Raw genomic sequence first — 23315 nt, forward strand, 5'->3', positions numbered from 1 at the left:
AAAGGGGCCGACAGAATAAGTAAAGAACACTCTTAATATCTACAGGGATTTCCGTCTGCATGGCCTGCTCTTTCCAGCTGGAATTAATCCTCTCTCCCTTGCCTCTAATTGCCTGACAGCCAACGTCATCCAGGAATACACATACACAGACGCAGAATGTATAACTTCAGCCACTCAACACAGCTTGGTTCCCTATTAGTGCACTATGTTGTCCATATATATTGTGAAAAATAACCCAAAATGACAGTATTTCAACTGTCATGCATCTTTTTTCCCTGTCTGGCAGTTAATGTCAACTTTGCTCATTACAAGTCACCAAACACCATTGGAACAATGGAAAAGACAGCATGGAATCATTTCTCAACGGAAACGTATACCATATCATCTTCCTATGCAACAAACAGCCAAATACATGTTAAAGTCACCTTCACCAGATTTTCAACTATGTTCTGTGTCTATCTTTTTAAGATTAGCAATCATACCACTGTCTTAAATTGTAATGCAAATAGAAACAATTCTAACCTTGTTCAAAAAATTAAAGCATCATACATTAAAATAAGGCTAAATTCCATCCTACGCCACCATTCTGAAATCAATCACTTTACAAAACCCAAATGACAGCGTAGCCTTTTGTGACTGTTAGCTACTATAGGTCTCCTTACATCAATGCACAGTATTATTTATCTCAGTTTGATGAGGAGTCTGACTGCAAACAGACCTATGAAAAATCAATCCTTCTGTAACACTGGCCTTCATAGGGAAGAACCATTAAGGATTGTATTCCTATGAAATAAGAGGAGATGGATCTCTCACCATAGTAAAATAACTGCATGAATATATAGTTGTATTTTAAAATGTCAAAAACAGAGTTTTAGCAGTCACGTGGCTCAGAGATTTACTCAAACTGACTGGCCTTTTCATTCTAGGTCACACAAAAAAATAATAATCCTTCAGCAGTAAAGTCCCAGTGAAAATATCACCATCCAACAAATTGCAGATTAGAACTATACACAGTGTTTGGCACAGCAAGATGTGCCTTTAGAACTATTTTTCAGGCAGTTCTCCACAGTACAGACAGAAAGATTAAAACTAAAAAGTGAGAAATGTATTGCAGGTACATATTTCGTATGTAATCCTTCCTACTTAAACAAAGACTATACCTAAGTGTTTTTGATTTAATGTGAACTAATGTTCTTGGATTGTAACTAAGCACAGTTTTGCTGATGATACTGCTAATGAAACAAATAATAAATACACAATTTAAATAAACTCTTCCATTTACATGCAGAAAATGGGCCAATTAAAACGTGCTTCAGGCGAGAACAAGCAGATTTCAAGCTTTGCAAATTGAACGGGGAAGATGGGCAAAGAATCTGCTTGTCTCTACCACAGCTCAGCCAAGTGCTTCCTCCCGAAAAGTCTTGAATGGCTAATGAACGTTATTGTGTATAAACTCCATTCAGTCTTCAGCGATAGCTCTCAGATTCTCTCTCTTCACAACAAAGGGCTCCAAGACAAACTGGGCACACAGACTCTTATGTCGTGGCTCGCCATTTCTCCCACCTATTCTCAACGGCAGTAAAAAAAAAAAAACATGCAGCCTACCAAGCCTAGCTAGTTGCTAAACCACAGTTCACAAACCTCTGAAGAGACTCTGCAAAAACCAAGCTGGAGCTGAAGTATAAAGGACTGCTATCAGCGAAGTTCATGCAAATTTACATGAGACCACGAACAGCCAGAATATTCATACTATAGCAACGATTTCTCAGGTGACAATGTGATTCCTGTATTTTATTTAAGTTACACAGCTAAAGACATTACTCCTTCTTAAGTACCAATGAATGTAACAAGCTATAGAGTACCGTCAGTATTGGTGTAAAGATAATAATGAATGCATGTGCATCTGCAGGGTCTTCGGTGCCGCTGTATAACCTCTCTCTCATTTTTCAGTTCCCTCATGAAGCAATGCAGATTAGCTGCCTTGTCATGCACTGTACACAATCTCATTCCAAATCACCATCATCTTTAGTAATGAAAGTGCCAATTTATTTCAAAGGGGAATAAAAGCCCTTGTTCAGCTTATTAACATCAGTTGTTCTGTGGCAGTCTCTCTTCCTGTTTTGCATGAACCCAGGCCTTCATATTTTGACCTTTTCCACCACTTAGTATGTAACAGCAGTATCTGAGAGGCCTGGCTGACTTCTTGTCATCTTACCTAAAGAAAAAGAAACCAGAAAGGAAGATTTGTTTTGTCCAAGACGTAAACAGGTCACCACACACACTACTGTCCATCCTCCCTCTCTTCCACAGTGCCACAGCGAATGCTTAACTCAAATCTCTCAGGGTAGTTTGCATAAGCAAGAAAATGGTTTACAAAAACCATTCATGAATATCTGAGAGGAGCCATGTGATTGATTGTTGTGTTATTACTGTTATTTATCATTATAGTTTGTATTGTCTTGAGCTGGCCAAACACTAGAGATGACATGTAAAGTTCATCTAGATGCCTATTTTGAAGCCAATATTTGAATTACAGGCCGTGATTATCTATGGTCATATACTAAAGTGTTAGAACCTCTATATATTAAAGCAAAGGTTTATCACTTCAGATTTCCTAAAAGCCCAAACATTTTAATGTAGCCAAAATATCACCCTGGAATTAAACAGTCCCCAAAACACCCAGTGAACAATTACAGAACTATATACAATACACATAGCATTCAAAAACTTAAAACACTATTTATTTCCTCCTGAATGCAACATTTATTATTAAATTTAACACATTCGCTGTATTTCCTCCAGCAAAATGCCCTTATGCATAAATGGGCACCTTCCAGGTCATTACTGTTGGAGCTCCAAGGCAGAACAGAATGATTGTCTCTTTTCCCAGATCCCACTGGGTTAAACAAATTTGATCTCTTCGTGATCTGGCTCATCCTTCACAAGGAATGGCACAACCATCAGAATTGCACATGCACTGCTCATGGTTGTAAATGTGGGATGCTCAGGCAGCTCATCGTCTGAGCATGTGCAAGCGTTCAGCTTCTGGGTGACCTATTTTCAGAGACTGGCTGGACTGAGGTTTCTGGGAGCAGAGTTCTCTAGTCACCTAGTTAAAAACAGAAAGAATGCAAAATATACCAACTCAAAATTAATGAGAAACAACCACAAATAAAAGGCGACTGCTTTTCTTCATTAATCTCCGTGTGAACAAAAGATATTGCTAGCCACTGTCTTCCCACAAAGTCCTTCCAATAACTCAGCAAGTAACTGGAGAAAATCGATTAATTCATTTCTAATATTTGAGCAGATAACACTAGTAATTGACCTTCTCTTTTGGAAGTAAGGGCAAAAACATTTTATAAAACTAAGCAATTTAAGGATCAGCTGTACTACATAAAACCTGTCTGGAAACCTATACAGAATGAAGCCTTGGCTCAAATCAAATGTTGTGACTTAAGTACATTTTATAGACTCATTGCAAAATAAAGGTTTTATGAGACTACAGTATTAAATGAAGGTGGAAACTCTGTTCACGGGCACTGAACAAATTGAACTACCATAAAGCCACTAATCTGGCCCAAAACAAGTGGCGATAATTTACTTTTCAGGATTCCTGAAATGCTCAGTCTTGTGTTAAGGACTATTGCAACAGACTCCACACTTCTGTGGTGTAGTTAGGCTACTCTGTGTTTTTCCCAACAGTTGTACAGTAAACAGTTTAGGTAAACAGAGATAAAAAGTAAAACAGCTGAACTGTTTGGTTCATTAGTTACCAAGATTGATAAATGGAAGCTGGTTAAATTCAGACCAAAAACACAGCCCACACATTTTCAAAATAACCTACAGTATATACAATTCACCGTACGATATGCCATTACACATTGCAGAGACAATTTGGTTTTTTCCCCCATCAGGATGCCTTATAGGCACTTATGGGCTAAAACAGAACCCATGGAAAAAAATGGCAGCAAAACAACCCAACACCAAGAGATCATGAAATGGAACTGCTTGGAAATTGTGGTCAACCGTTTCATATAAATGTCCAAAACACCTGACCTGTTTAACAAAACTTGCACTTGTTTTAATTGTGCTTTTAGAATATTCAACAAATAAACTCTTCATATCTAAACTATTCAAAAACACAGCCAAATACAACTTGGAAATTGTTCCTGCCCCTCAAATAAGACACCAGCAATTTTAATTGGTTCTCACAAAGAAGTTTCAGGTGCAGAGCAGAGTCAGCAGCATGATTAAGGAGGTGGAAGGGGAGAATGACTGGCCTTCAGTAGAAATAATACTGTAGAAGAGGCACTTGCAGAGACAAAATCTCCAGAATAATTGAAATCTCCAGAATAATGGCAACTCCTACTTGCCCTACTACAGTGCATTCTGTTAACTCTTTCTTCCACAATCCAGCCTTCTCAGTTGTTTTAGATTTATGGATATCTAGCAAGAAAAGGTTAGACCTGTGTTCTACACATAATAGGAACATTGACGTCTAGCGCTCCATCCTCAAAGCCACATCTATCAGTCCAGTATATGTGCAGTATTATGATATTGGGGAATATTTACACGGAGAAACAAATAAGTGGAACCACAACAATAGGAACAAGAAATGAATGACTTTTACTTTGTCAAACTTTCCCTCCTTAAAGCATTTTTTACTGTTTAATTTGGCAAATACTCTATAAATCAGCTAAAAAAGCATGAAATCCATACCACAGTGTTAAAGTACAAGAAAATCATCTTACACCCTTAATAGGCTTGGGTATGAAATCTCATGGGAGAGACATATGAACAGCTAGCCATCTGTATAATTCAAAGACAGTTTTTCATATCACAGCTAATTGGCTAATTACAACTCTTAATAGCGTGCTTCATTTTCCATAAAAGGCAAGACTTGTATTTCCAATGATATATTATTTGGATTGCGTTTCTGAAAAGGCCTCCAAGTATCAGAGTAAAGTCATTAATGGTTATCAGTGTTATCTGTTTTTACAATGTATCCCTGGTCTATTTTGCCGTGGAGCAAAGTTTTATTGAACCCTACCAGTTACACCTCCCTATTGCTGTGGGAATATAAAACATATACTGTTCATGGTATAGGTGCAGTGCCAATAGACAATAACTGAGTGCCATTTGCAGTGAAGCTATAACAGATAAGAAGCAAAAAAATCTACAACATTTGTACAAGTGCACACAGGCAGCTATTGCATCCAGCCATTATCTCCTGTAGAGCATCTTAATTATCCTAAACAACTCAACACACATCACTGGTCCTGTTTTTTGTTTTTATTTTAAAAAAGGTTTCCTACATTTCCCATACCAAAGTGAGTTCAGACCTGTAGCACTATTACAAATGAAGACTTTGTGAAACAAATATTCTGCAGCAATCAAAAGTGAATTTTTTGCTTGTGCAGAGGTATCACATATGTACAGTAGCTCACATGGTGTAGAAATACATTGTTACATACAGTACTACACACAGGAGGACTGCCTTCTTGAATAACAGAAAACACACTTATGCAAGTTACAGTCAATTACATCTTCATTCGTGTATATGTAGGACACGTGACTGCTAAATGATTTGCCTATTATAAATAACTATTCTGTTGCCTGGATTTTAGGCTGTATGGTTCAAGTAGAACTCAACATTCAAAATGTAGTCCATCTCTGCAAAGCTGCTAATAGACATTCCAATACCAAAATACATAACATTGTTGAAACTCTACATTCCGGGTAATCTTAAATATATGTATTTGATTATGAACCATGAAATTAAGGGAAACGTCTAAATCATAAATGGAAAAAATATGTTTTCAGTGAGTAAGCATTGTAGGTAATACGGATGAATCTATCAGCATTTTACAGAGAATTAAAAAACTCGTAAAAATTAAAATGGGAGGCAATATCCCACAATATGTTATATATCTCAAAGATATGTCCCATGTCTTTATGTGCCCTTAAATTAAATTAACAGAAATGCTGCAGGATTAACATTGTTAAGATGATCTGTTTTAGCACTGCTTATAATGATGATATTATGCATAAATTAACTTAAGGCACTAACGAATCAAAACCACATTAAAGCAGGTAAGGTTACATCGCATAATAACTCATTTTGAAAATGAGCACTCCACAGGATTTAGTTGGACACGTTCAACTTGACACAAATGGTGACAATAAGGTAACAAATACACCTTGCGATAGGCAAAAACAGAAGCTAGCAGCAAAGCCCACAGCGTTACCATACAGTATATTAATAGAAAAATTGAGACAAAAGAATCGCCACCAAACATCTAGCATTGTGCACAAACCGAGCCATATTCAGTTATCATTTTCGCTCTAATGCTGGCAGCATGAAGCTGGGTATTAAACTGAAAAACGCTCCATACCGTGAAATGCTAAAAACATCGTACAGTACATGAAGATATACTGTATATGTTTGCTTGGCAAACAAATATGGTATATTAGGTGATCCGCTGTAAAACTGAGAGGCTCTAAACTACATCTCATGCCGCGATTATTGGGTGGTAAACATTTTATATTTTCCCTTCGTAAAGGCATTATAATTTGACATCACCACAAATCACAATTGTGACATTATAAAAAAAGGTGGGATTTTCTTGTCTTTTATTAGCCGTGGTTTTCTGTTAAATGTTCTGCAGTGTTACAGCAAATAAAAACCCCGGATTACATAAGAATTTTGGATTTTTAGTCTATGTCCACTCTGTCTAGAATTCAGAAAATTGTTTTAAAAAGGATTTTCACAACTCTCCGTGATCCGCTTGAATGTACTGCACTTGACTGATTTTTTTTTGTAATGTCTGTCAAATAGGGCTATATAGGGAGAAAACACAAGCACAGCATTTCTGGGGTGTGTGTTTCTTTATGTGGACGAGTACAATCCAGCAGCCTGAAAACCCTATTGTATAAAAGGTACTCAGCAGCATTTAAATATTAATTCAGCGAGAAATATGTTTCATTTTACTCCAAGCTCGTACTACATTAAAAGCAAAGGTGCAATTGTGATAAATTGTGAGGACATCGTCGCCCGTTACATCAGTTCAAGTTGGTGTCATCTCTGGCTGTGCGTATTATTCACAAGAGCTTGATCAGGTGCAAAGCGTTCTCATCAGCCCCATTTTCTTCGCCGTCTCGATAGCAAAAAATTCACTGACAATTAACATCCAATACTTATACAAACTTACCCTCAAAGCTGAAAGGTCTATTTCATCCAAGCTTCTGGCTGGAGAATCGCTCGCCATGTTTATTTCACTAATGAAATTAAACAAGAAAGATAAATGAAAGGAGACAAAATCCTTTCTGTGCGGTGTCCTGCTAAGTTTGTGGCAAACGCAAGGTCCCGACCGTTTTCCTTAAAAAAATAAAAAATGTAAAATAAAAATCCCTGCTGATATCAGGAAATACGGATAATATGTACAAGCAGCACAGTGCTAGAGGTGATACCTTGATGTATGTAATGAGGACATGCTTAGCACCGTATACACGGCGTCCACACGAACCGTAAGCTACAACAAAACAGAGCGAACGCACAGATAGCAGATCTGCAAAATACTGTCAATCAGAGGCTTCCCGGGAGTGGTCAGAGAGAAGGGGCGGTCGGATTGTTTCCAGCCGCCCATTCTTTCCTTCTGAGCGAGTATTTTCAAAGCAGGGCACTGTTTTAACAAGCAAGATTTTCTGATAACAGGTAACTGCAGAGCTGCAAGCATACAATAACGATACAGTCCGGGATGCTTTTAAATATCATTAACTGATCCGTCAGGGTCTAACTCCTTTCTATATGCCGCTGATGTGCTAACTAAAAGACTGAATTGAGCGCTAAAATATTTCAGTTGGACTGTAAACCGCACCGCCTTAATGAAACGGTTCTTGCATTCAAACATAGTCTTAAATTGAAAGCAAAAACTCCACTTACCTTACCTGTCTTATTTAAGCAATTAGGTATCAACTGTGCCATTCATTTCCAATCCTAATACAATAAATTGTATATGGCCAATAAAGTGATCTTACATACGACCTGACGCATATACTTTTCACCACGAGCTCATTGGAGCCACACTTAAAGCACTTTTCATTGAAACGTTGAGTAGATAGGCTTGTTGATTGTTTGAGAAATGTTGCTCCTTGGGATACGAAAATACTGACCACAAGTCATTTGATTTAATTAAAACACTGGATCCTCAGTGGTTCGTGTGACTTTACTATGCATTTGTATAATTAGGCATTCAAAAAAGCAACAGTTTATGCAGTGTAAAAACCATGAAAGATGTGATCAGAACCCTCTTGGAAGTTATGAAGTTGTCCTGGTTGCTACAGTATGTACATGATTGAAAGCCACCAATCTGTGAGAGACGTTGCCTGGAGAATGAGATATATCAGCATATTAGTCCAGACAAATCAGGAAACTGGCTGTGTGAGGGACAGACCACATCATGGAAAGCAGAGGGTGATTGCTCTGTGCAATACGTTTCAGACTGCACTGAATACACTTTTAGAAATTCTAGGAATAAATAACCCGAGCATCAGCAGCATGACTCTTATTGTCTGTCTTACAGTAGCATGTTAATGGTAATAGCCAAGTCCTGTGGTTCTTAAAACATCTGGGGTGGAAGAGATGGAGTGCTGGAATGTTTTATTAACTAAGGAAAGCCATTTTCATATCCTTGACAGACCTGATGGAAGGACTTGAGAATTACACAGACTGTTGGTCTTTTCAATACTTATAATACTGAATAATTCTTTACCTTTATATAGCACATTTCTGGATACTCCACTCAAAGAGCTTTACAGGTAATCCCTTCCACTACAATGTGTAGCACACACCTTGATAATGCAATGTGTGCAGTGTGCAAGTACACTCGCCACACATAAGTGGGGTGGAGAAGTTTAAGCCAACTGTTCAAGCCGACAGCGACCAATCAACCTTTACTAGGTGACTACAAGCCCACAGCAGTCTGTCCAGAGGCTGATCAGGTCTGCATGTCAACAGATTGTGTCAAAACTCAAACCCAGTACTCACTTCATAATTTTATTTTCACATTGATGGGGTTTTGTGTTACATGTCAAACACATATCATGATTCTTTTATAGTATTTTTGTTCATATTCTATTATTTTAGAATTGAATATGAATATTTTAGAGTTGAGATTCATGCTTAAAATATCGAATTACTGTACATCCTTTAGACCTGAGTGTAGTGTTTCTTTTACGTGTCGGTATATGATTATTATTGTTGTTAGTTAGCTATAAAGAGATCTACTGAACCTTTAATGTGTTTCATTTTTTTTCTCCCTGTATCTTTGCAGCCTGTGTACTGTTATGCTCAATAAGTTTAGAATGCATGCTTTGTCTTGTTTTTTCATTGAACTTGAATTTCAAGCAATGCTAGGCACACACATTTGTGGAAGCTGGCTTGTTTCCCCGAATGTCTCACTTTGTGGCTGTCTGTGCTTCTGCTTGTTTGTATTCCTTAAAAATGTTGAGGGTGTGTACCTCTCAGTAAAACCTATTGTGTTAAAAGCATTCTCGCACCCTTGTAAATGTTTATCATAGTGAATTTATCACTTTTATTTTGACTCTTGTGCTGTGGTTATAGACATTATACTGTATATTCTTTGCACTCTCAGTATGGTTTCTTATGACTTTACTGTGCCATTGTACTTTAAAACACTGGTCTAAGAGAAAAAACATCCGTAAAAAGGTTTATTATTGTATGTTAAAATATTACCATGTCCCAGTCTAGTAAATTTCAGAAAAGACATGACAAAATTATAGCATATAGTGAAAAGAAAATCATGATAAAGTCACCATGCTTTAGTTTTATAGGTGAATCTTCACAGTGGTTAATGTATTTCCTGTCTTGCTGCCGTGTGACAAGTGTTGATTTTGAAAGACAACTGTTATCATTGTGCTTATGCAAAAAGAACATTTAAAAACGCCTTAAATAGCGCTTTTCAGTTCACTATTGAAATAGCCATGACAAACGTTCTTTAAGTGCTGTTCTTTTCCAACTCGAAATGCAATACAAAATGACATTTAAAGGTAATACAATTATTATTCTATATATTCTTGTACTACATTTGAACTCTCTCATGACAAAAATGATATTATAAAAACAGTACTATGTTGAATATTACCAAAGATACTATTGAAAATACCATTACTGGTTTGTACTTGTGCAGATATGGATGATCTCATTAATTAAACAAAATGAATATTGCAAACCACTCCAGAAGTTTTGATGGTACACTAGTGTTAATACATGATTGAAAAGGCCTATGCCACAAAATGGCTGAAATCAGAAAAGCATTCTCTAAGCCTTTTTTGCCATTCAGATCCCATGAAGAAATACATTATCCAGTCAGTCTGAAACAAAAGAAACAGTGTTCATTTGAAATTTTACACTTCTGCATCATCCTGGAATTTCTGTTTCTTACTTTAGATTTCTTTTTCTGCCTGCCGCTGCATAAAAAGTAGCATTTGCCCAGGAGCCTTGCTATGCTACAATAAGTTAAATAATTGTTGTTTTTAAAAAGTGCATCGAGGGAGATCATTCCTCAAACTATTTCACAAAACAGACCCATCGTTCAGCAGCGCTTGTACATTTTATCTTTTAAAACATCCCATTGTTTCATCATCTAGCTGCAGCAGACTGGCTAGGTACAACTTTAGTTTCCTTTCCCTCTTTAGCAATGGAATTGACCACTTGGAAATATTGTGCCCAAATGGACTCCTGTTCAAAACTGGATTTTTAAAGTGGCAAACATATGTGTTCTCCTTTATGTCCCATATCTTTGTGCTTCCACTGAAAACTTTTTTTTTACTGAGGCATATTTTTGGTATGATCATTGAAGTGATTTGAATGGACTAGTTATAAGCCATCTGTTTCTGTACTCAGGTTCCCCTCTTTTCTCTTTCCTGCTTTACCAGTTATGTCAATAAAAAGAAATGTGTATCCTGCCCAGCTGCTATACACACTCAAGATGATCTGAGGTATTTAAAAGACACCTATCCCACACGAATTTCAGGCACCAGGTAAGGGTGCCTTTTAAATAAATCCAAAGATTTATTACATTCAAACAACCATTATCTTCTTGTAGGTTGCCACAGCCGAAACATTGCCACGCTCTCTCGTTACTTTCAGTGTGGAGCTGACTTTTACAGATGGCACCGTCTGCTAGTACTGTACAGTATGTACAGTATACATTAAGTATTTGTAGCATTTTTACCCATGTGATTAGCTGAGGCTATAGTGATATTTCATTTTAATAGGCCGACACAGATATTCCATTTCAGCAATTGGTAAGCAGTTTTTTGCTCTAATAGATTTGTTTTAAGTGAGTTTATGAATGTCACACTATTATTGTTGCAGGGTAAGTACCTTGCCCCAAAAGCCAAGAAGAGGAAGTAAGGGAAAGAAAAAGAATTGACTCAAACATTTGCCGGTTCTGAGGACACAGGCCTGCGGCCCTAGACTGGATTAAATGACTCACAATTGAACTGGGGTAGAGATCACCCTTGAATGCCATATTACACCACCAAGTTAGTTTCTCAGAAAAAAAAACAAATGAATCAGCAAAATGTAAATTGCTTTTAGGATTGTTTTCCTAGAAAATCACATTTTCTAGTCTGTTCCATGTATTTTAATTCATAGACTGTTTTGGGATCTGTCTCATTTTCCATTCCTTCTTGGAATACAATTTGAGTTTTCTTCACCTGGATGAATGCCACCTTGTTACTAAACTACAGTAAACAAACATATTGCTAAGATCTCCATGATTTTATCCTGTAGTTCCAGGTTTAGCACCCAAGAATTTGTTGCATGATTTTAAACCTTTCCTCTATGTCACCACATGTACTGAATCGAAATTTCCCCCAAAAAATATTTTTTGAATAATTACACATTACTGAATAATGGAATAACATGGACATAATGTTTAGCTTTCATGAATGTTTATTTCCTTATGAAGTGATTGCATTTTCTACTGGGTTTTGAGACAGGCCCATTTAGTATGTGCATTGACAAATGTGTTTACTGTTTTAGATAGAAAACTGCTTTTCTACAATTTTGATTTATTGCGTAGGTTTTCCTCACTCTTTAGTAACCTCCTGTTTTACAGATTTGGAGTCACCAGATATTTGTCTGTTTATAACCCTGCACTGTAACCCTTTAGTTAATAAACTCACCTCACGGCTACAGCATTCATGTCAGCAGCACCAGAATGAGGACCAATAAGACCTCGTTTGATCCAAACTTGACAGAATCATTCCCCTGTAATAGCATAGGTGAGAAGGGTGCTGAGGATCTCTGACAACCCAGCAAGTTCTCAGGCAACTGACACATCACGGAAAGGAGCTGCTTTTCCATAGTAAGACAAGGACACCCTAGATACTGTAGTTTCAGCTTACAAAACCCCTGTAGCACCTACAGTAGCAAGCTCAGGAAATCCCAGTCACAGTTGTTTAAAGACCTCAAAGTCAAATCAGCAATATATGGACTACACAGTTTAACCAGTTCTCTGAAGTGCCTATAAAGTTGAGCCACTTAAACACCTCAACTACTCCCCTTAATCATGAAAGCAAACCAAGATTCTAAAACTGGAAACTGCACACTGACAGCTTCCATATCTTGAGCTGCATACCAGGTTATAAATAGTCAATGTTAGATTTTTAGTAGTCACCAAGGCCTTTTCAGAAAGGCTTTGGTTCTCTTCACTAAATGACTGTGTGATGGAAGGTATCTAATTTGTTCTTCTAATCACCACTCCTGATCATCATTTCTGTCAATCAACGCATCACAAACACAGTCTGCCAGAATACTCAGTCAGCCTTCAAAGAAATGGTCAATGGCTATGCCATGGAAGCACAACACAGGACAAGTAAAAGAGGTGACTGGCCAATCATCATGGTCATTTTTGTAAGCTGAATAATGGTATCCCTCTGTCTTCCCACTGTAAATACCCCATCTTCCATGGCATTTGAAATGGAGCTTTGTTCTCCCTACTCAGACATTTAAAATGACAGCTTACAAGTACACGGTTCAGTGGCTGAAGTGATTTATCCCAGCTTTGGCTGCAAATTGCAAAGCATTACAAACTTGATATTACTACTGAAGTGGTGGATTGTTAAATTGGACTGATGGATGACACTCTGTTAAGATAAAGAAAATGTCATTATGGCAACTTCAATTATATGTCATATTTCATTCTGTTAGTTTAAACCAAAATTATGGATTTTTATTAGATCTGGCAACTCATATATTTCATTGAAACTCAAAAAGAATATCTTTCATGCTTACGGTGTATGTTGAGACCATGTTAATTTATGGTAATGAATACCAATTAATTCATGCCATTTCACAACATACAGGAGGACAGAACTGTATAGAGACATATCTGATCCCTTTTGTGTGAGCCAGCGTTTGATAAATAATGTGTAGTTGTCTAGACTGTAGATCTGATGTTTAACATGACGTAGTTGCACATGACAAAGGTGTTATAAAGCAGAAGGTGATATTCTGCCAGTCAACCTTGAAACTGTAACTTGTATTCTGTAGAAGACGATAATCCATGGTAAAGTGAATGAGGAAAAAACTGAAAGAGAATTTCCACCTTCTGTAAATACTCTCATGCAACAGGATGTATTTTTCAAGAAATATTGGAATTTACATGTTATACCCATTCCATCCCACAGGCTGTACAGTACAATAACCTAAGTAAAGCTAGTACTCATGAAAGTAGAAGTATTAAAGACATTAGTTTGCATTTGTAAATAATAGTAATTGTTCATTTTTACTACAGTCTTTGCAGTTTTCTATGTTTCTCCATGTGTGTATGCAGGGTTACTGAGATGAAGCAGAAGATTTTATGATTGGGTGATACTTATTGTACAGGTCATGCCCATTACTACATGTACACTGCCTCTGGTATTGGTACATTCATTATGATTTCACAAAATCACAAGACACAATACATACAGGATGGAGCCCACCTCAACTGCCACTGCCATTTCATTCTAGCAGCCCTACTACTCAGAAGATCAGGAGGAGAAGTGGAAAAACTGCTTCGACAATCGAATCAAGGACTCAAGTTTAGGTACAGTAGGTCAGACTATGTAAGCCCATGTTGCAATTTAGCTAGTACAATGGGCATTGGTTCATAGTTCAATCCAAATGAAGGTATCTCCTACAGCATTCCCAGTCCCAGAGGTATTGATTTGGAAGTTCTGGACCAGAAGGAAAAGCGCCACCTTCTTTTCTCTCTCAACCATTTACAGCAGCTACAGTACAGTATATTGTTTTCCTTACATGTCTCTTGTCTGAATACTGACCAAGCCTAGCCTCAACCATAAGAAAGTTCTTACTAGCAATATCAGAGTTTAGTGCAATCAGCATCAGAAAATCAGAATTCAGATCTCTTGGGCTGTTGAAAAACATTTATAATTCATCTATCCATCCATTTGCTGACCTCTTCTTCCAATTCAGAGTTGGGGTGGGGGTGAGACTATCCCAGCAAGCAACAGACACGAGGCAGTGTACTCTCTGGATGGGATGCCAGTCCATTGCAGGGCAGACTCACACAGCTCACACAAAGGACCAGTTGTCCATGAAGATAATTTGCCTACCAGTGTGTTGTTGGATTGCGGGTGGAAACAGCCTGAGGTAACCTGAGGTAACCCAGGTGAACATACTATACAAACTTCACACCAAGAGCATCTCAGGAATTGAACCCAGGGCTCCAGCGCTGCGAGGCAGCAGTTCTAACAACTGAGTCACCATGCTGCCCAACATAAAAAAACTAAATAAAAATAAGATTAGTAGTAGTAAACTTACAGTATCAATATATTAGTAGAGCATAGTTCGGAGATATGGAGTTATGGACCTAGATCAATGAACATAGTTTCAAGACACTGACAAGAGCCATCTAGTGGTTAAATCTGTTGTGAACATTACATAGAAAAATAATATTAATGAGTGTATGCTTATAATGCGTGTGGAAACACTTCTGTGCAAGGAAGTGTTCTGGAGGGATTTTACCGGGCACACCAGTTCTCCGGCATTCATTCGTGTTGTGTGTGATTAATGGATCACAGTCACGCACCAGGATAATACTACATATGACATATGTTGGGGAAATTTTGGTTTACAGTACATCTTTTTTGCAGCTTCCTTGAAAAACAGTGAATATCTGGAATTAAAATACTCAACCAACACTTTTTCCAGTGAATCTCAGTGCCAAAGTTAAACACCATTCCAGCATTCCTTGAAAAATGAATGTGCCACCATGTGAATTACTTGAAATGGAGGGAATCTGTTCAATCACAACCCATTGTTAAACTTCTGTACTGAAAAAAACAGTGATTCTCTTAACATGCAGTTCCTTAGTCCTACACATTCATTAAAATGCCCATAAACAGCATTATAATTTAAAGTTGGTTAAATTGTGGGTTATAACTGCAAAACGTTCAATAGATCCTCTGATAATTAATATTTATGCCTACAGTGCATGCAAAAAGAAATATGTTTCAGATCTAAATAATTTTAAAGAAATTTGAAGAATCCGAGTTACTGTATACCGAGGGTACGAAAAACCTGGTTCTTCCTTACAGCCACCAAGTCTATTTAAGACAATTACAGAACTATCTGCCACATCCAGCTTTTCTAAATCCTGCAGAGGCCCGATGGCATAGGCTTCATCACGGCGTCCTGACCTGCTCAGAGTGCCTGGCCTCATTACTGTTTTTATCCTCCTGGTTCCATCTGTCATGGGTGTCGGTAGGGACGAACTGTGGAATGGCAGGAGAGTGGATAAAGACCCGCGGAACGGGGAGTTAGCCCGGGCTCAGCGGTGCAGGAGTTCAGGAATTGCCGTATGGAAACCTATGCCCTCAGGCCACAGACGGAGCGGTGATCTGGTGCTAGGCGGGTCTCAGGACATCCGAACATCAATGCTGAGTGAAGGGAAATGAGTGACCAAGAAATATATAGCCCCAGACAGAGAGACACCAGAAGGACAGCAAAGCACAGGAAACTAGGGACAGAACAGGGTAGGAGTGCCCTCTGGCTGCAGAAGGCGTGACACTGTCCCTGTCTCGGATCCCGTTCCAGTTTTAATCTTGTGTGTCTCCCATTCAGACGTTTTTTGTAGAAAGGGAATCAGCGTGAACAAAATAAAATTCTCCACTGCCTTCAACTTGACAGTTTAGGAAAGCAATACTATAGCCAATAAAATGCTTTAATATATCTTTAAGAGTTAAAATGATCTCCCGGCTCCTGGACCCTGGACTGCGCCCCGGTTTCCCCTTTGGACTACCTCAGGACTTGTTTGTCTGTGCCACGCCCCCTTGAGCCCTAGATCACAGCTGTCACGGCCCCCTGTCTGTCATCCCATCCTGCTCCTGCTGTGTTTCCCTTGAAGTCTTATTCCAGGCACTTCCGGATTATATCGTCTGCATAGGGTCCAAAATATTCACTACTCGGGAGTCAGGACTGGCTCCTCTGACAGCCCTGGGTTCAATTCCTGGGTTACTGTCTGTGTGGAGTTTGTACTGTCTGTTCTCCCCATGTGTGCTTGGGTTTCCTTCCACAGTCCAAAGACAAGCGAGTGGGTTATTTAGCTTCTGCCTTCAAATGTGGGTTTGCGTCCTGTGTTGTACTGGTGTCCAGTCCAGGATGTATCCCACTTTGTCAGCCTGATAGGAGCTGTTGCTTGATAGGATGGGCTCTGGCTCCCCTGTGACCCTTTATTGGATAAAACAGTTAGAAAATGAATGGGTGGTTAATTTTGTATGTTTTGTAAGGTTTTCTTTGGAGGTAAAAAAATGTGGAGGAAAAAGTTGAAAAGGGTTGTCCATAGTGTGAGCAAGAGCCTTCCCCTTCAGTAGTTTTCCAGGGAGGAAAAAGAAGAGCTGCTGGCCCCTGGCATGAAGAGGAATGAGCAGAGTTGTCTTACCCCTTATTGAAATTATTGGTTGTGGAGATTTATTTCTGTAAACTGAGGGCTTGGAAGCCATCAGTAGAAAAGAACCTGATCCTTCAGCAGAACCTTGTGAAGACATGAAAAAATATGTAGTTCACTGAAATACATCTGGGAAGTCTCTGTGAAGACAGAACTATGTTTCTGCATGTCAGCTCTCTGTTTTCTTTCTGCATCTCACTCTAGCCGACTGATTGCTAATGCCAATTCTGGTAAATCAGAAGACACAGTGGGAAGTTTCATATACACTACTATCAATCATGGTCTCAGGAGGTAAAGAGGAGATATGACTAAAATAAAAGTTTCACTAAAAATGCCTAATCCATTGTTTTAGGAAATGGAAATAGTTTCTCCACTCCTTTCCCTCTGAATTAAGTAATAATTCCACTGAATAATTAGTTGCCTGTGCTTAGGTCTGTGACTCACTTGGCAATTGGGTATAAAAAGAAATACCACATTGGAAAACCTTTTTCAGGTCATCTCTTAATCACATAAGCCTCCACCCTCTATTATAAAGCAGTATATTCCCAGTGTATGGTAACCTAGAGTCTATCCAGGAACCACAGAGCATAAGCTGGATGGGATGTCAGTTCAGTGCAGGGCACATGTTCACACAAGTTAGAAACTCGAATTCATCCAGCCAGCATGTCTTTGGAAGGTTGGAGTACACTGCAGCATATGGACAAAACTCACACACAAAACATCAAAACACCACTTTAAAAACTACCCAGTGCAGAAACTGCTGTGGGAAACAGCACTAACCACCATGCAACTGTACCATTCCTCACAAGAAATACAAAAAACATTTTCACAGGTAACTACTGTATGGTGCATACATTGTTTGTTTGTTTATGTTGTTTTAAGAACTAAGAACCCTAAGAACTTACAACCAGTTGCAAATGAAAGGAGTCCATTTAGCCTATCATGTGTGTTTGGTTACTAGTTGGAAGTTTAGTAAAATAACAGAATCCCCTGCATAAATCAGTGCATCCTGTTTTCAATACTGAATGCTCCTAAATGTGTATCCTAGTCTTTGCATTGCTGTTCATCTTAAGGAAGTTCCCTGACTTCACTTGATCAATGCCTTTCAAAATTTCCATTCACCTATCTATCCATTTTCTAAACTGCTTTATTAAGTACAGGATTACGAGGAAAGCTGGAGTCTAACCCCAATAAGCATCTCTGGGCCATCTTTGGAGCAAAGCAGAACATCTGGAGGAGAATTACAAATTACACACAGATAGCACTCCAGGTCCGGAATAGGACCCAGGCCCCCAGCGCTACAAGGAAGCAATGCTAAACCACTGCACCACTGTGCCACCCGATTCAAAATTTGAAATATCTAATATTTGTATCTAATAATTTCAGTTCACTAAGTAAAATTCTCTCTTTCTGGCTTAAGCTTTCCTTAGATTGTCTGAACGAGAATGAGATTCTCTCCAGGTTAGCAATTGATCTGGTAACTTTCCTTTGTACTGCCCCTAGAACAGCAATCATTTTCTTTTTGCGTGGTGACCATAACTGAACTCAATATTCCAAGTCATTAAAGAATTTTAATATGACTTAACCTTTTTTCTTTAAATTGTAAACTCTTAAAGATATATTAAAGCATTTTATTGGCTATAGTATTGCTTTTCTAAACTGTCAAGTTGAAGGCAGTGGAGAATTTGATTTTGTTCACACTGATTCCCTTTCTAAATAAAATGTCTGAATGGTTAGCACTGAAAAAAGATGCCATTATTAAACTTTTATCTCCATTTTCATGTCAACTTGTCATCTTCCAAAGACGAAATTATAACTTTCACTGATAATCAATTAGTTATAATGCTGAGTGAAGCATGCTCTAATTTTATCATCAATACTTCACAATATTTTATCGTGTTAAAATTGTCCACAATCTAAAAGATAATTGGTTTTGGATTGTTGTTTTTTTTTCAAATGGAGCTTAAATTACTTGATCATAAGATGAATGCCATATGTTCCAACTTGCTACACAATGTATTTTGAAAGAAAGTGGATTGTGATCTTGTTGGAACAAGAAGATGTTATGGAGATAAAAAGATTCTGAAGTAAAATTTGGCATATATTTGTATAAACAATTGCTTTGTTCAGTATTTCAGTGTCCCACTTTTGGCTACTATCACCTGCTCTTATGCAAAAGCAACTTCCATAGTGCACACTCTTCCCAGCTAACTGTGTGATTTCTTTATGTATTTCAGAAACAGAATGCTTATATAATGTCTTTGTTGTATAATTCATTAGATGGTATGCTCTGTTCTGTTAAAGTGAGTTAATCACGAAAGGAGAAATAAGATCTAAAATAGTTCAAATGACTTGGTAGCGACATAAAGTTATCTCTTCTGCTTCACTATCAAAGCAAATGTGGTTTAAAATTCACTTTAACACAATTAAAATAATGAGACTGTACTGCACCTAATTTACTCTGCTTTGTCTGCACTTACATAACCTGTTTTTTATAGAAGGCTGTTTTGCAAGGTAAACACTAGAGGTACATTTCAAGGACAGTCAGACACTTCATTAATTTAAAAGTATCAGAGCACTCCACACCTACAGAGACAGCTTGTCATCTTCATTAATTGAAATCTTGCATCAAATAACAGAATGCATACTGAATTTAGAAGACAAAACAGGTGTGACTCTATTACAGAAATTTCTCATAAAGCCAAAACCATTACATCTCGAAGTTTGGCCTTGTAAGAAATCTAAACAAATGTCTAACTGCAAAAAATATTATGAACCTGAATGGAGCCTAAGTTTGTCTTCAGATATTATGTGAATTTAGGTGGTTTTTATGGTTAGAATTAGATTTAATTGGAAGTAATATTTGTGATTTATCTAGATTTACTTTTTTCTGATATTATTTGTATTGTGTTCCTATTTTGAATTTTTGTTTTATTGGGTTACATTAAGTATTACACCTAATAAGAAATAGTAATCCAAACTGAAAAGCTGAATCTAAATGTAACACTGTCTTGATTTCAGTATTTAAAGCAAAACAGGAGATTTTCACAAAGTTGTGCTCATCCTAGACCAAACCCTACCTCAGTCTTACCCCAGTAGTAGTTTATATCTCCAAAAGTGTTTGGAAAAAACAAAAAAAAGGCAAACAAAATGGTAATCTGTTTGTTCAGTTTAGTTGGAAGTTGGAAGATTTTCCCCTGCTGTACTGCAACACCACGTTTTTAATGCAGGGATAAATTATGGAACCAGGATCTGTTTGTGTTCCTTGTGATCGTCCCTTAGCACTTTCTATTCTCCAGAGACAGCTCTCAGCTGCTACATATAACAAATATCTCAGTTTAAATATATCTGCGTAAAGAATAAAAAAAAAAGTGATTTTCTTTTGATTGGTATGAGTGGAGGTCAGAAATGTAAGGTCCCTAGTAAAAGAATGCAGAACACTTGAGAGGCAAGAGTCTGCTGTGACACATACACAGTATGGATCCTTTAATTTCCTGATGGATCTATTTGGCTTCTGTACAAACATATTTTACTTCAAATTATTTGCAAGAGAACACATGACCCTGTGCCAGCAGCTATATCACCCTGCAGCTCTCAACTGGCTATCCACTGAAGCTCAGCAGGGTTGAGTCTGGTCAGTACCTGGATGGAGACCTCTATGGTTGCTGCTGAAAGAGGTGTTAGTGGGACCAGAGGGGCTCCTAATGCCCCAGTATAGTGACAGGGACACTATACTGTATTGGGCGCCATCTTTCGGAGGAGACTTTAAACCGAGGTCCTGACTCTCCGTGGTCATTAAAGATCCCCGGGCATTTCTCGATAAGAGTAGGGAGTTATCCCAGTGTCCAGGCCAAATTCCCGCCCTCGGCCTTTACCGTGGCCTCCAAATTGTCCCCATGTATGATTGGCTTGCACTTGCCCTGCGGTGGACTGGCGCCCTGTCCAGAGTGTACCCTGCCTTGCGCTCATTGCTTGCCGGGTAGGCTCCGATTTCCCCCGACACTGTGTGGTACAGTATAAAGCAGTTTGGTACATGACATACCACGGAGGTGGAGCAGTGGCTCTGTGGCTAAGGATCTGTGCCTGTGGCTGGGAGGTTGCTTGTTCGTATCCCGCGGCTGGCAGAGGAATCCTACTCCGTTGGTCCCCTGAGCAAGGCCCTTAACCCCAACTGTTCCAGGGGTGCTGTATAAATGGCTGACCCTGTGCTCTGACCCCAAGCTTCTCTCCCTGTCTGTGTGTCTCATGGAGAGCAAGCTGGGGTATGCGGAAAGACAAATTCCTCATACAATAAATTGTATATGACCAATAAAGTGATCTGATCTGATGACATGACATGGCCCTGTTTTGTCTCTGGCTCGCATACAATCTGTACATCACTCCCCACATCAGTTTACACTGGCAGTAGCAGGATGTACAGTAATTGTGCTGCTGATTTTAAAACTGCTGATGAAACTAACTACAGTGGATAGTGACGAGTTTCAGTGGCGCTATTTAAGAAATGCTTTTTTAAACATATTAATTGAGGTTTTCTCTGATGCTAAAGTACTTAGGTTTATCTTAGCTGTGAGATACTATTAAATGTTAATAAGATGCTTATGACTGGGACAGCTGTAAACATAACTTTAAAAACTTTCTTAAAAAAAAACTTCTTGGACATATCACTGGTGGAACCAGAAAAGCTAAATAATATATATTCCGTGCCTTTTAACAGGACAGGTCTTTTGATCCTTGCCTGTTACCTTTGTTTATTTTTGTCCAGTCCAGGACTGTGTTGATGAACATAGTAAAATTACTTTTAAGCACAATGAATCTTTTGTTGATTAGAACTGTTTTTGATTATCTCTTTGTTGCCAGAAATGTCATTATGAAACAGAAGTGGAGCTCTTCAGTTCTATCCCCATATTGAATCTAAACATTTCCAACTGTGATTAGGATAATTGATAGGAACTTAATAGTAAACATTAAGAATAGAGCATATGCCTCTGAAGTGCTCTCTTTCAGTCGTAATGACTCTTATGCAGGGTGTACGGTCTCTGAATGCATAGAACAAAAAACATGTCAGCAATTTGAAGACTCAGAGAGCACTTTGAACTGAAAATTAAATCGGTATTGTTGCTCTGTTAAAGAAAGGCAAGCATTATCATACAGGATATCACAACAATTTTGTACTCGGCTCTAACTTTGCATTTCAAGCAGTGTTGTTTTAACGTTCCTTTGAATGATAGCTTTTTCCAAGGGCTCATCAGAGTTATAGCCGCAATTTGAAAGCGTGTAACTTCCCTGTGTGTCACAACCTGGAATTGGAGACATGTTGTTCCTCCTTTCAACTTTGTGAAATAACATCTTTTGAAACATGTTGTCACTAACTCCGCGCATGCAGATTTCATGGACAATGCATTTTAGTACTATTTTTTTTATTTAAAGAACCAACACTTCTAGAGTGTTGAAGTTTTGAATATATATAAATGTACAATCCCAACAATAAAAATGACTGTCAAATTCTATTGCCATCTTACCTCAAGTTCGGCTAACATGAATCAATTTCATAAGCCAGTGCTTTAGTTACTATGGTGTTTTTAAAGAAAAATCCTGTTAGATTAGAGCTTGACCTGTACAGACATTAGAGATGGTAAGTCTATAGGTCAGAACCCTAAATTACGTGTCTGAACAGTGACCTGAAGACATCTTTGAAACTATCGTGCCAAGACATGATTGTGATAAATTACTTGCTATGAGTAAGAAAAAAATATGCTTTGCGCAACATACTGTATTAATATTGTTAAAATAATGACGAAAGGGTGCTTGCATATTTACCAGCAAACAAAATTTAAGAGATTTAAAAAGGTTTTCTCTATGTTCTAATTGTCCTTTCAAGATTGATATTACTGTACAGTATATTTTGTCTGTTTATGTAACATAATTTTAATTTCTGCTATCCTGATTGCATCTTAAACACATTGTATTAAAATTAGATTGGGAGTTTCTTTTTCAATTAATGAGAATGACACTGCTGTCTTTAAAAATAACAACAAAAGTGAACTAATTAAAAAACTTTGAATTAACTAACTGCTTTCAGTGACTTGTAGAACAGATTAAAATTGCATTTTAGCTTCAGATATGGGTGTGTCTCAAACCCAGGCAAAGCCATTGCTTATGATATTGCAGTGTAATAGTTCCTTTAAATTGGCATAGACAATTAACCAGCATTTTGGGGCAGTTGTGCCCAGTGCATACTGTACATATATATTTGCAATTAAATTTGTATTTGAATGCTTTTTACGCACACTGTATTTACAAAATAAATAGTGTGAAACATATTCCTGTAGT

General features: G+C 37.9%; 1 protein-coding gene across 9 annotated transcripts in view; it reads right to left on the reverse strand.

Moving 5' to 3' along the window:
* The window catches only part of tnika (TRAF2 and NCK interacting kinase a), a 118087-nt gene extending 110531 nt beyond the window's left edge, over window positions 1-7556 (reverse strand). For all 9 annotated transcript variants that reach the window (XM_015361167.2, XM_015361166.2, XM_015361162.2 and 6 more), the window contains exons 1-2: window positions 7474-7556; window positions 7215-7281 (exon numbers count right to left, since the gene is read on the reverse strand). In XM_015361167.2, coding sequence (XP_015216653.1) covers window positions 7215-7281; window positions 7474-7496 — 90 coding nt within the window. In that variant the 5' untranslated portion in view covers window positions 7497-7556. The remainder of the gene's footprint in view (window positions 1-7214; window positions 7282-7473) is intronic.
* Between the last annotated feature and the right edge of the window lie 15759 nt (window positions 7557-23315).

This window comes from Lepisosteus oculatus, chromosome 13 (assembly GCF_040954835.1).
Source record: "Lepisosteus oculatus isolate fLepOcu1 chromosome 13, fLepOcu1.hap2, whole genome shotgun sequence".
In the NCBI taxonomy this organism is placed as follows: domain Eukaryota; kingdom Metazoa; phylum Chordata; class Actinopteri; order Semionotiformes; family Lepisosteidae; genus Lepisosteus; species Lepisosteus oculatus.